Raw genomic sequence first — 11,965 nt, 5'->3', positions numbered from 1 at the left:
GGGTTTGCTGTAGACTTTATGATACATCACAAGGGGCTGGGTCCCAAGTAGTCCTCCTTTATGGAGCCGATGGCGTAGATCTCGTTGACGTCGGTTCTAGTACCCACAATCTTCAAGCGCACACGGGATCCTTTTTCTATAGTCTCGTCTGGAGACACGTACGCAGGTGGGTTGGCAGAAGGATTGAACTTCATGTCCGACAGAATCAAGTGGGTACTGACGAAAACAGACAAAGGCCCCACGTCGGCGAAAAAACCCATCTTGTTCACCGTCGTCACCACAGCATCCACCACCTCGCCCTTGAACGGCTTCCACACAACAGCACGGTATTTAACCTCAAACTCGGCCATCCCCAGGCCCGGGATGATCCTGCCCCTGCCCACGTCAATGTTCATACAGTCCAACACACAGACGATATAACCAAACTGACCTGTGCAAGTGCCCTCGACGTCCAGAAGAAGTTTATCTCGCAAGTACTGGTCCATCTGCGTACCGAAGTAGGACGGATGGAGCGTCAAGTTCAACGAGAGGTCTTTGAGGAAGAACATGGTCGATGAATCCTGAAGAACCAGTGGAGATATAGGATGTTGGTGGAGTGAGAAATTGGTGAGGTTCCTGTACGTAGTGCCTACTTCTTCCCTCACATTTTTTTCCACTCAAGATCCCACCCACTTACACATGTCCCAGAGAATCGGTAACTCCACGCTCGCCCTAACGAGGGTCTGGCATCACGTGGATATGGCCGCCGATCCCAGAACCTTGGGTCGTTTGGCCGCCAGCATAGCCTTGACTTTGCAAGGCAAGCATAAACCCACCTTTTCTCCAAACAGAGACCATGGAGACTACGTGGTGGTCACCAACTGCTCCCATATGAAGGTGACGGGTAACAAGATGTCGGACAAGACGTACTGGTCGCACACGGGAAGACCGGGATCGTTGAAGCTCGTTCCTATGGAGAGAATGATCGCCAACAAGGGTTACGGTGAGATCTTGAAGAGAGCCGTGAAGGGCATGATTCCAAAGAACAAGCTTAGGCTCGCCAGAATGGACAGACTCAAAGTGTTTGATGGCCACGAGCACCCATACCGCCAGAACTTGATTGCGCATGCCGATGAGGTGCCAGACATGAAGAAGAAGATTGCTGAGTTGGAGCGCCAGGAGGCCGTTTCTGCCGAGCTCAGGAAGAACTACCTCTCCAAGTGAGGGAACAAACAGGTTGTAAATAGTAAGCATACGGATAAATTAGTTGCTTCTTCTGTAGATAGTTTATGTAAAGCGTACTTGAGGTAGTGCTACACACTGCTTTCTTTTCCGTATATTCCTTTTGTAATGTTTTATAATACAAGCTAATTTTATCCCTAAACTCTCACACTGATGCCTGAACCTTCGGTGTATAATCTTGGGGAGATGTTCATGGCCATCAATTCCTGGAACAACAACTTGGCAGCGTAAGGGATGTGTATCTGGTAGATGTTGGTCTTGTTCTTGCACGAGCGGCACTCGAACTGGTTCTTTTTCAAGTTGGCAATGACGGACATTAAACCACAGATACCGCAGACGTGCACTCTGAAGGCATCCGAGGCCTCCATCAATCTTTCCTTTAAGAAACCAGCAGCACCGTGGGCAATCATACAATCTCTTTCCATCTCTCCGAAACGCAATCCACCATCTCTGGATCTACCCTCCACTGGCTGTCTGGTCAAGACTTGCACTGGACCTCTTGCTCTGGCGTGGATCTTGTCATCCACCATATGTCTCAATCTCTGGTAGTAAGTAGGACCAAAGAAAATCTGAGCCATCAACTTCTTACCTGTGTGACCGTTGTACATAACTTCGAATCCTCTAGATTGGTATCCGTGCTCTCTCAACAACTTAGAAACAGCCTCGGCGGTGACATCTGTAAATGGGGAAGCATCACCTTCCAAACCAGACAAGGACGAAACCTTAGACAACAAACACTCGATCAAGTGAGCCACTGTCATTCGCGATGGAATGGCGTGAGGGTTGATGATCAAATCAGGGACAATACCTTGAGCACTGAATGGCATATCTTCGTGTCTGTAAGTGACACCAATAGTACCCTTCTGACCGTGTCTGGAGGCGAATTTATCACCAATCTGTGGAATCTTAGTCGTTCTCATTCTGACCTTGACGAACTTAGCACCATCACCATTAGTAGTCAACATGACTTGGTCAACAATACCAGACTCGGTACTTCTCAAAGGAGTGGATGCATCTCTCTTGGTGTGGTATTGTGTTCTCTGACCCAACTCCTCGGTGTCTGGAGGAATTGGAGTAGTCTTACCGATGATGATATCCTCACCACTGACTCTTACACCAGGGGCGATCAATCCATCCTCATCCAACTTTTCATAAGTACCATGCTTCAATCTCAATGTGTCAGATCTGGAAGGCTTCTCAAAAGTCTCCAATGCTTTCATACCCTGTCTCTTTTCCAAATCCATGTAGGATCTGAAGAACAAAGATCTGAAAAGACCTCTGTCAATGGATGACTGGTTCATAATCATAGAATCTTCCTGATTGTAACCAGAGTAACATGCAATAGCGACGATGGCATTTTGACCGGCAGGCAACTCACGGAACTTCAAGAACTCCATGGCACGGGTAGTGGCAAGAGGCTTCTGTGGGTAGTATAAAATGTTTGCCATTGTGTCCATTCTGACGGCATAGTTAGTCAAAAACACACCCATAGCTTGCTTACCCATAGCAGACTGATAGGTATTACGAGGCGACTGGTTATGGTCAGGGAATGGAATGATGGAGGCTGCAACACCAAGAATCATAGATGGGTGGATCTCACAATGAGTGAATGTATGCGTGGAAGAGACATAGGTTGGCTTGATTCTCTTGGCTGGGTCGAGGTCTTGTTCCTCCATTTGCAAACTCTTGTGCTGTGTTTCGGACAAGGTACTCTTAGAAGCCTCCAAGTCTTCTGGGGTCATCGCAATCATGATTGTTTCTTCTTCCTCGGCATCCACGTATTCCACAACACCGTCATTCACCAACGAAGACCATGTGTAGTGGTTGGACAGAGGATCATCATCGAACTCGTCATATTCGGAGTTCATCAACTTGTGGACATGCTCTTTCTGCAAGACAAGCTCACCCTTGGTCTCAGATTCTGGATCATCGTCAACGATAAACAAGGGACGGTAGACACGACCAGCGTCAGTAAAGATCTTGAACTCTCTTTCTCTGATATCTCTGATGATCGAGACCTCGGGCGAAATATCACCACGTCTTCTCAATCTTCTCATCGTGTCTACCAACTGTGCTGGCTCTCTATGAGTACCGACCCAGACACCGTTAACAAACACTCTGGTGCAATCAGGCGAGTTAGAAGGCACGTAGTCCTCCAATTGCTCCATACCCCATTCTTCCAAGAAATAGAGAATTGGCTCGGAAGCTGTACCGACAGAGATACATGTCATAAGGGACAAGTTCTTGACCAAACCACAGGCTTGACCTTCAGGAGTCTCGGCGGGACACACAAGACCCCAGTGTGTGTTATGCAATTGTCTAGGCTTCGCGATCTTACCATCACGACCGATAGGAGTATTAGTTCTTCTCAAGTGAGATAATGTGGAAGAGTATGTGTAACGGTTCAACACCTGGGACACACCAGCACGGGCACTCATAGCCTTCTTCTGTTCACCCCAGTTACCGGTGGCCAAGGAATAACGCAAACCGTCGGTGATAGTCTGTGATTTGACAGCAAGCGTAAGGTTGAACTCCTTGTCGTTCTCGACACATCTTTGCATGTAGTTGTAGATATCTCTGGTCAACTTCTTAAAAAGAAGACGGAACAAACTAGCCAACAAAGGACCAGCCAAGTCCAATCTCTTCTTACCGAAGTGATCTCTGTCATCTGGCTCTTTTCTCTCCAAGGCACACAACAACAATCTGTTGACCATGTAACCCAAGAAGAAAGCCTTTTTAGACTCGAAACCAGCCTCCTGGGTGATATTTGGCAAGAGTTCCTTTTGGAGGATATCCTTGGCATACTGGATACGCTTCTCTCTGCGGATACCCAAGACACCTCTTCTACCGATGAAGTCGAGCGCAACTTCACGCTCTTGAATGACGAAACCTTCCTCAACACAGGGCTTCAACATCTCCAACATTTGCCAGTCATTGGCGTCGTAACAGATGTGCTCCAAGATATCACCATCAGGGACAACACCGAGGGCTCTGAAGACGATAACGATAGGGATATCTTCTTTGATGTATGGTAAGGTAGCCTTGATGGTTCTACCGGAAGTGCCCTTGTCGTCTCTACCATACAACTTGATTTGCATGGAGGAGATCAAACGGGAGCCCTTCTCGAGGGCGGATCTGATTTCAGCAACGTGAGAAATAGGCGAAGGAGCTGCCTTCTTGAAGACTTGCACAATATTAGCAGCCGAACGCTCCTGGGCAATCAAAACCTTCTCGGAACCGTTGATGACAAAGTAACCACCCATATCGTAGGGGCACTCCTTCAACTCGTAGAACTCGTGTTCGCCCAAGTCACGCAACATACAGAACTTGGAACGCAACATGATGGGCACCTTACCCAAAAACACCTTGGTCTGTGCATCCTCATTCTCCACCTTCTCCTCGATCCAGTCGAGCTCAGTGCCCTTACGCACACGGTCATCCGACTTGAACTTCTTTTTCGTCATGTCAACGTACAAAGGCGACGAGTACGTGAGGTTACGCAAACGGGCCTCCTGTGGGAACATAGGGTGGGTGGTACCATCACCTTCGGTTTGCGTAGGCTTCGAAATGTAAATCTTGCCAAACGTGATCTCGTAACGCTTGTTCTCGTACTGATCCTCCGAAGTGTGCTGGGCAGGCTGGTCCAAGATCAAGTGCAGGTCTTCCCAGACAAGCTCCTGGATGGTGGATTCGATGAACTCGTCAAACGAATCCAACTGCTGCGACACCAAACCCTTCTCCTGGAAGAACGACAGGATCACCGTCCAACAGTCCTCGGGCGTGATGCTCGAGTCGTCTTCCTCGTAAGCATATGGGTCGTCCGTGGCGATGGGGGTGGACATTGGGAGGTAGCTGTCTTAATGTTTGTCGCCTTTGAAGTTTTCGCATGGGTGTTTGCGGTGCGCACACGACTATCAACACACGTGACGCGCGGCACGTGACACTACCAACTTTCTTCAACCGCTTCTCAAAAATCTTCATCCAGATCAAACCACCATGAACAGCATCTCCCGAGCCATGGCCGGCTTGTCGCTTGGCGCTCGGCGTTTAGTGCACCACAAGCTCACGCCCAAGAGCTACCCACAGGTCAACGCCGCCGACGTTAACCTTACTCCTCCCAGATACGGTTTCCGCAGAAAGAGAAAGCCACTTCTTTCCCAAAAAGTGAAAAACACCCTTTTCCCACAACAGAAGATAAAAGAAATGTACAAGCAGGCGGGCAAACCCGTGCCCCGTAAGTTCAAGGGCAACAACGATGAGGTGGCTCGCAGAAACTTTGAGGCTTTCCAGGAAGAGGTGGCCTTGGGTCTTCCTCACTTCAAAGTGGGCAACAAGCAGGTTTACTTGCCCAAGGCACGTGTGGTCCTTTTACCTCCTTTGGCCAAGCACACTCCATACCAGGCCCGTTTCCTCGTGCCCCGCAGCTTCAACAAGCTTGACTTGAGAGACTACCTCTGGCATGTCTACGGCTTGAGAGCACTTAATATCACTGTCCAGCTAATGCCCGCTGTGTGGCGCAGAACCATGATGGACTACGGCCGCCACCGTTCTCGCCAGATGAAGAAAATGACCATTGACATGGAAGAGCCTTTTGTTTGGCCTGACTTGCCTGAGAGTGCCAAGGACCCAGGTCAGAAGTCTGACTTGAACCAGATGGAGTTCACCAAGAACTTCGAAGGCAGAAGTAACGCTGACAGACCCACCAAAGCATACAACGGACTCTACAACAAGCCACAGTTGCCCAATGTGTTTGTTTCTGCCAAGTCTCAGAAGGCTCTTAAGGCCAAGGTGGAGAGCATCACCTCTAGGGAGGAGCAAAAGGCCGACCGTGCCGCTGTTGCCAAGTTGTTGAACTTGTAACCAATGTACATAGTAAACGTCATTTAGAGAGAGTGTAGGGCAGTTGCCTTTTGGGTTTAGGAAATAAGTGGATCATTAGTAAAACAGCATAGTTGATGCTGTTCGTATATCTGGGTACACTCTAGCATATGAGTACTGCCAAAAAGGTTTGGGATAATTGATTTGGAAATTGCTTACCCTAAATGAATTGAGGAGATCAATATGAGCCATTGAGCCAGGAAGTATCAACCATTCTACGACTTCCCCGGCCGTCAGCTTAAGTAAGAGAATACATTGTATACAGCCATAGAAACCAGATACACATGGGCCGCTCTATTACCACCACAGCTTCTTCTCCTTGCCACCAGAGACGTTTCTCTGCTTGACGCCCTCCTGGCCCTCGGGCGACGGAGATGGCGTGTTGACCATGTCGTAGTCGGCCAAGTCTTCCCGGGCAGGTTCGCCACGGGACTGGAAGTTTTTGGCGAGGTTGGAGAAGTTCTGGATGTGGCCTGCAGCGGCACCAAAACCAGCACTCTGAGCGGCGGCGGCAAAGGCGTTTTCTGATGAAGGTGGCGAATTGGCGTTTGGAGCAGGCGCAGAGGTGTCGGCAGGGGCATTGACATCCCTAGCATTGACGTCTCTGGAACCGTCATTCTGGGCTGCGAAGTTCTTGAACTGGTTCTTCAAAAGGAGGGTGCCCGCGTACGAGAAGATGGTGGACGCGCCGGAGAATCTGGCGAGCTGGTTCAAGAGCGGCTCAAAGTTGAAGTTGATGAGCGCCTTGAGCTGCTCGTCAAAAAGTGGCTTGAGGTATTGGAAGTAGACCAAGCCACAGCCCTGGGTTGAGAAGCCAGCCCACTCCTGCTGCACCTCCTGGGGTGTCAATGCCTTGGTTCTCTTGAGACGCAAGGAGCTCAAGACAATGGGGGAAATGAGCCATGCAGACACAAGGAGCCTGAACAGAGAGTACAAGGGCAACCAGGTCAAAAAGAGCATCAGCTCGGCAATGCCAATGCTCACATGGACAATCCAGTAGATCAACCACATCTGGACCGTGAGCAAACGAGAATTCAAGTAGTCTTCTTCAACAGAGCCCTCGGCGGCAGTGGCACGTTTAAGCATGGTTCCCAAAGGAATAGACACGCTACCTATCTGAACCGAGGAAGCAGCTGACAGAGACGCCACACGGGCGTAGTCATCGTAGGCTTTGTAGGAGGCGATCACGGGGTAAATGGACCCGACAAAGGAGCTGGAGTTAGTAGGAAATGGCGAAAAAACAGGCAGTGTACGTACTTGAAGATACCAAACATAAGGAAGAGTAGTAGTGAGAGATAAGATATGATGGGGCATGTGCACGCCAGGGGCGTCATAGAAGATCGACATGGAATTCAGGTGAATGTGAGAGGGAGGAGGGACAGAGTGTTGAGGTTTTATATTTAGAATTTGGTGGATTTGAATTAGGTGTTTTTTTGATATGAGCTGCGTGGACATGTTCTGGTTGCTGAAGGTTTCCTGGATTCTGGGGAAACTTAACCGTGGTTTCGCAGCCACCAAGGGGTTGGCCTACTTCGGTGCACAGCGGTCCTTTTGGGATTTTAAAAACACTGTTGTGATCAGAAGAGGCAGTTTTGTTATTGTTATGAGCTTTGTTTCGCAAAATTCTGGCTTGTTCTGATTTGAGATGCACCCCTCCGCAAGCTTCCGTGCAGCAACGGTCTGTCACCGAACGATTGTTAGCGCAAGGCGCAGGAGGACCAGCTTTTGCTGAGGCACAAAATGTAAGAACTGGGAGATTTTGCAAGTTGCGGGGGTCGATTAAGATTCCGGAAACTTTTCAAAAACTTGGCAAGTTGATGAAATTACGAATTCATGAAGAAGACGCTCACCGGTTATCTGTTGGTCTGAGGCGTTCAGGTACTTGTGGCTGCGAAATATGGGGTCGGGTGAATACGGTGATTCCAGTGGTCAGGGAGATGAATTTGTTCTAAGTTGAGGTTTTAACATATGCTTAGTGGGACGTAAATCAGATTTTCAAATGCTTGTTGCTGATTTTAGACGGTGTAGTTGAATTGAGCCACCAGGCTTTTGTCCTATACTGCCAAGTGAAAACAAGCAATTCAAACGGCTTGGCCAAAAAGCCGGCGGTTTTAAAGTCTACCGTTCTAATTAGCAAAAGATTCATGATGAATGCATTTTGTTGATAGAAGAAGATACTACTCAAGGAATTGACTTGACCTTAGCATTGATCGAGGTGGAATCTATAGACAAGCCCACGGGTGAGCAGTAATGAAGATACCATTCCGGGCAGCTTGAGACATTGGCAGCTTTCATTTCAGTAGTAACCACCCATCTTACACAAGGACGAGCTGTGATTGTCGATTATCATGCATAGTCTTGTCAACCCCAAGGAGGCTTAAACGACTGGTCACGATATAACGATGGCATGACCATAAACAATGTTCCAACCGAGGTGTGAGGAAAGAAATGTTTATAAGGTGCTTTTTGATAGTTCATACCAGCCATTTGATAGCACGACACTGATCGCAAAGGAGCCACCGCGGAATGCTGAGACACTGACAAAGTCATTTGAATGAATCACCCTATTGAAACATCTCCAGAAACCGAACATCCCCAGAGGAGCGGATCAAGTGAGAATACCAGGTAGTTATTTGTGAATTGGCAATCACAAGCGGCACGTTACACTTACCAAGTCACATACCAGGATCGAGAGCAATTGCACCAAGACAGCACTTTTGAAAAGCCAATGGACTGGAGAAGATGAGGAGGCGATTAATTTTAATCAAATAGCTTCAATATCTTCACTTGGATCTGGAGACCGGCCATAACATGCCATTGTGTCTCACAGGCACCCACAAAAGATCTATGCATGACAGTGAATAAGACAACCCGGACCAACTAACCAAACGACAGGGCTCAATTCATCGGAACAACTTCTCCAATTTCAATGATCACCAAATTGTCTCCTCATAATACCTTCATAACTGCAACCCGGTGTGTCCGTAGCCGATGCGGTACCGGCAATCTCCTGCAGGAGATAGCGTCAGCACGAATAACCACACTGCTTCTTTCCTAGATCCACCCAACAATGTCCCACCAATACCAATTCAATGTGAAGATGTCTTGTTCAGGATGCTCCAATGCCGTGCTGAAGGCTTTGGGCAGATTGGATGGCGTCACTGACACCAAGATCTCTTTGGAGTCCCAAACTGTGGATGTAACCACCAACGAGTCACTTGACTACGACTCGGTGTACAACACCATTGCCAAAACTGGCAAGAAGGTGGTTGACGGTAAGACCATCAGCTGATTAGCTGTTTCTCACCTCGAGAATCTCCAGGATGCAACGCTCTCTTAGATCGCTTTGTACGAATACACTTTGCAACACCAGTATCAACTCTTGTGTAGAGAAGTCGAAGAAGTCACCCTGGTAGAAGTGCTCCATGATGTCATTGAGGTGGTTGTTCACGAGAAGAATTGCCTGCTTCAGCTTGTTGTATGTTGCAAGTCGATTGCTTTCGGACCCGACCCTCGCAAGCACTGCGGCCTCAACCTCGTCGAGACTTTCGAGCACCCTGGTGAACTTTTCACACTGGAACTCGGAGATCTCCTTGGAAGAGATAATGCCGTTCACAACCCACGTGTTTGCGTGGTTGGATAGGTCACAAACCGTAGTTCGAAGAAGGTCCCTGTTGGTCTTTGCCATGCTCGAGTCAACTAGACGTTCAAGACATTCTCTGAATTGGGTGATGGCACCTGTGATACCGGTAGAATCGTCCGTAGCGACATCCGAGGCGTCGTCGTTTGTGAAGTCAATTGCCGTGAAAAATGCATTGAGCTGACCAAAAAGCTGGATTCGTGTATGCTTCCATTGGGTTTCGGCGAAGTTTGTCGTTTCGTCAAACTCAAGTGCCTTGAGATCGTTATAAAGCAAGAACAGCTCGTGTAGTGGCGGGTAGGACATGAGTGCAAATTCGCTGACAGCGAAAAGGATATCCGAAAGATCCTCCACACCAACTTCTGAGCGATAAGCATCCACAATACTTCTAACGGACTCCACGACAGCAGTGCGAGTGACAACATCAACAGAAACAGTGGGCTGGGGCTTTGGTTTCGGTTGAGGCTTCTGCTGCACTTTTGGCAGTGGAGGCCCATGACGTTTTGGCTTTGCAGGTGACTTTGGCTTGACAGGCGACTTTGGCTTATCGTCATCGTCCCAGTCGTTATCCCAGTCTTCATCCCATCCATCGGCAGCTTCTTCCTCTTCTTCAGAGCCCCACTCATCGTCCCAGTCATCGCCCTCAGATTCAGGCTCAGGTTCAGGTTGTGGAATTGGCTCAGGCTCAGGCTCAGGCTCATGAACAGGCTCGGGTTCGTGAACAACCTCAATTTCCACCTCTTTAAAGTTTTGGAGGTCCCGAGGGAATTCTGGTCCGTTGAAGTAAACACGCAAATTATTGATGTACTTGTCTGTGACCCACTCATGGTGTAGTCTGCTGATGCTGTTGTTGATCTGATCGAGAGAGCCCAAGGAGCGTGCTATCTGAACATTCCAGCCTGACTTGGACGCCAATCCTATGGTATTCACCAAATCTTCAGAAAGCTGATCTCTATTTTGCAAGAAAACCTCAATGCTCTCGGACACCGTGTTCACAATGTTATTACTGACTTTCGTCAGGTAGTAGTTCTTGAAGGACTGGTTGTCTAGCAAGTTGACAAAGGTGACGAAATTACGCACGGAGTCAAAGTAGTAACTGGAAAGAAACTGGGCTGGCGGAAGTGCATCAGCAAGCTCAATGGCGTACTCGTGTTCCAGTTCAGGCACTAGCAGAAGGTACTTCTTCTTGTTGACAAGAGGGTCCAAGAGCTTCTTGTCCCACTTTGGTTTGAGCTCGTTCAATTTTTCTGTAACATTGCAATTGCCCGTAAACTCTTCAAAGTCCAAAACCACGCTCAAAAATTCCTTGAGCAGGTGTTGTTGCTGGTTTATGGTTAGCGCGGTGAGCACTTTAAAGGTTCCGTTTTGTTGAAGTACATGTCTGGCGAATAGCGAGTCCAATTGCTTCTGGTACGATTCCACAATGTCTTCGTACGATTCCTGAAGGGTTGAGCCGATGATGAAGTTCTCCCTCACAAACGGCCCGATCTTGGTCTTCAAGCTCTTGATGTTTTGCAAGATACCTTGCAACTCAGTAATGTCACAGACGTAATTGCCCTCGTCCAAAGGATCAAACGACACTTGAAGCTCGTGAACCAAGTTCTTGATAATCCATAGCAGCTGGAGGTGCTTTGCAGCCAGATCGGTCTCTCTGTACTTCTGATCTAGCTGGTAGAGGGTCTGGTTTTGGAATTCAGGTACATCTTCGGCGATGAGGTCAGCAGGTGAAATGGACAGTCTGAATTGGGCAATTCTGCTATTCACAGACTGTAGCTGTTTTTCTGTTTCTTGGAGGCGTTGTGATAGCATGCCTTTTTTGGCTGAAGTATGGACGAGCAATGTCTAGAGTACTAGTCGTGGTTGATATGTACTGCAGACGGCTCCCCAACAGCCTTTGCAGCCATTTAATGAACAGACGGTGGGTTCCTGGAAACAAGAATTTTATTTAAAAGAGTTGATTAATTATCTTTGAAAAAAGGATGTTAAGTAGCAAATGTCCCACATAAAGTGCATTGGAAGGCGAAACAAGTTGTTGGGTTACCCCATATCAATCTCCATATACCCCATGAAGCACCTCATTAAACCAATGTTAAATATAACACTTAAAATCAGTAATTTATAATTTCTTCTCGGGACGACTTTACAGTGACCATTTTGCTTCAACGTCCTAGCCCCGTATCAAATCTCTCCCTACATCCATCTCACCCATACATACGATTAATAAAT

The 11,965-nt window shown here is 48.0% G+C and overlaps 6 protein-coding genes across 6 annotated transcripts; 2 read left to right on the top strand and 4 right to left on the bottom strand.

Moving 5' to 3' along the window:
• Positions 1-26: 26 nt before the first annotated feature.
• RPB7 (DNA-directed RNA polymerase II subunit) lies at positions 27-548 on the bottom strand (the record flags this gene model as incomplete). Its single annotated transcript, XM_024859926.1, has 1 exon — positions 27-548. One exon carries the CDS (start codon positions 546-548, stop codon positions 27-29), a length of 522 nt encoding a protein of 173 aa, XP_024711878.1.
• Positions 549-678: 130 nt separating this feature from the next.
• Positions 679-1,203, top strand: C7M61_004606 (mitochondrial 54S ribosomal protein uL13m; the record flags this gene model as incomplete). Its single annotated transcript, XM_024859925.1, has 1 exon — positions 679-1,203. The coding sequence occupies one exon, from the start codon at positions 679-681 to the stop codon at positions 1,201-1,203; it is 525 nt and encodes a 174-aa protein (XP_024711877.1).
• Positions 1,204-1,358: 155 nt separating this feature from the next.
• Positions 1,359-5,063, bottom strand: C7M61_004605 (DNA-directed RNA polymerase II subunit RPB2; the record flags this gene model as incomplete). The annotated part of the gene is made up of 1 exon (XM_024859924.1): positions 1,359-5,063. The coding sequence occupies one exon, from the start codon at positions 5,061-5,063 to the stop codon at positions 1,359-1,361; it is 3,705 nt and encodes a 1,234-aa protein (XP_024711876.1).
• A 154-nt stretch (positions 5,064-5,217) lies between these two features.
• Positions 5,218-6,081, top strand: MRP20 (mitochondrial 54S ribosomal protein uL23m; the record flags this gene model as incomplete). Its single annotated transcript, XM_024859923.1, has 1 exon — positions 5,218-6,081. One exon carries the CDS (start codon positions 5,218-5,220, stop codon positions 6,079-6,081), a length of 864 nt encoding a protein of 287 aa, XP_024711875.1.
• Positions 6,082-6,396: 315 nt separating this feature from the next.
• On the bottom strand, positions 6,397-7,446 carry C7M61_004603 (uncharacterized protein; the record flags this gene model as incomplete). The annotated part of the gene is made up of 1 exon (XM_024859922.1): positions 6,397-7,446. One exon carries the CDS (start codon positions 7,444-7,446, stop codon positions 6,397-6,399), a length of 1,050 nt encoding a protein of 349 aa, XP_024711874.1.
• A 1,945-nt stretch (positions 7,447-9,391) lies between these two features.
• Positions 9,392-11,548, bottom strand: DSL1 (Dsl1p; the record flags this gene model as incomplete). The annotated part of the gene is made up of 1 exon (XM_024859921.1): positions 9,392-11,548. One exon carries the CDS (start codon positions 11,546-11,548, stop codon positions 9,392-9,394), a length of 2,157 nt encoding a protein of 718 aa, XP_024711873.1.
• Positions 11,549-11,965: the final 417 nt, after the last annotated feature.

This window comes from Candidozyma pseudohaemuli (assembly GCF_003013735.1).
Source record: "Candidozyma pseudohaemuli strain B12108 chromosome Unknown scaffold00016, whole genome shotgun sequence".
NCBI lineage: Eukaryota > Fungi > Ascomycota > Pichiomycetes > Serinales > Metschnikowiaceae > Candidozyma > Candidozyma pseudohaemuli.
This window is presented reverse-complemented; position numbering and strand designations above follow the sequence as displayed.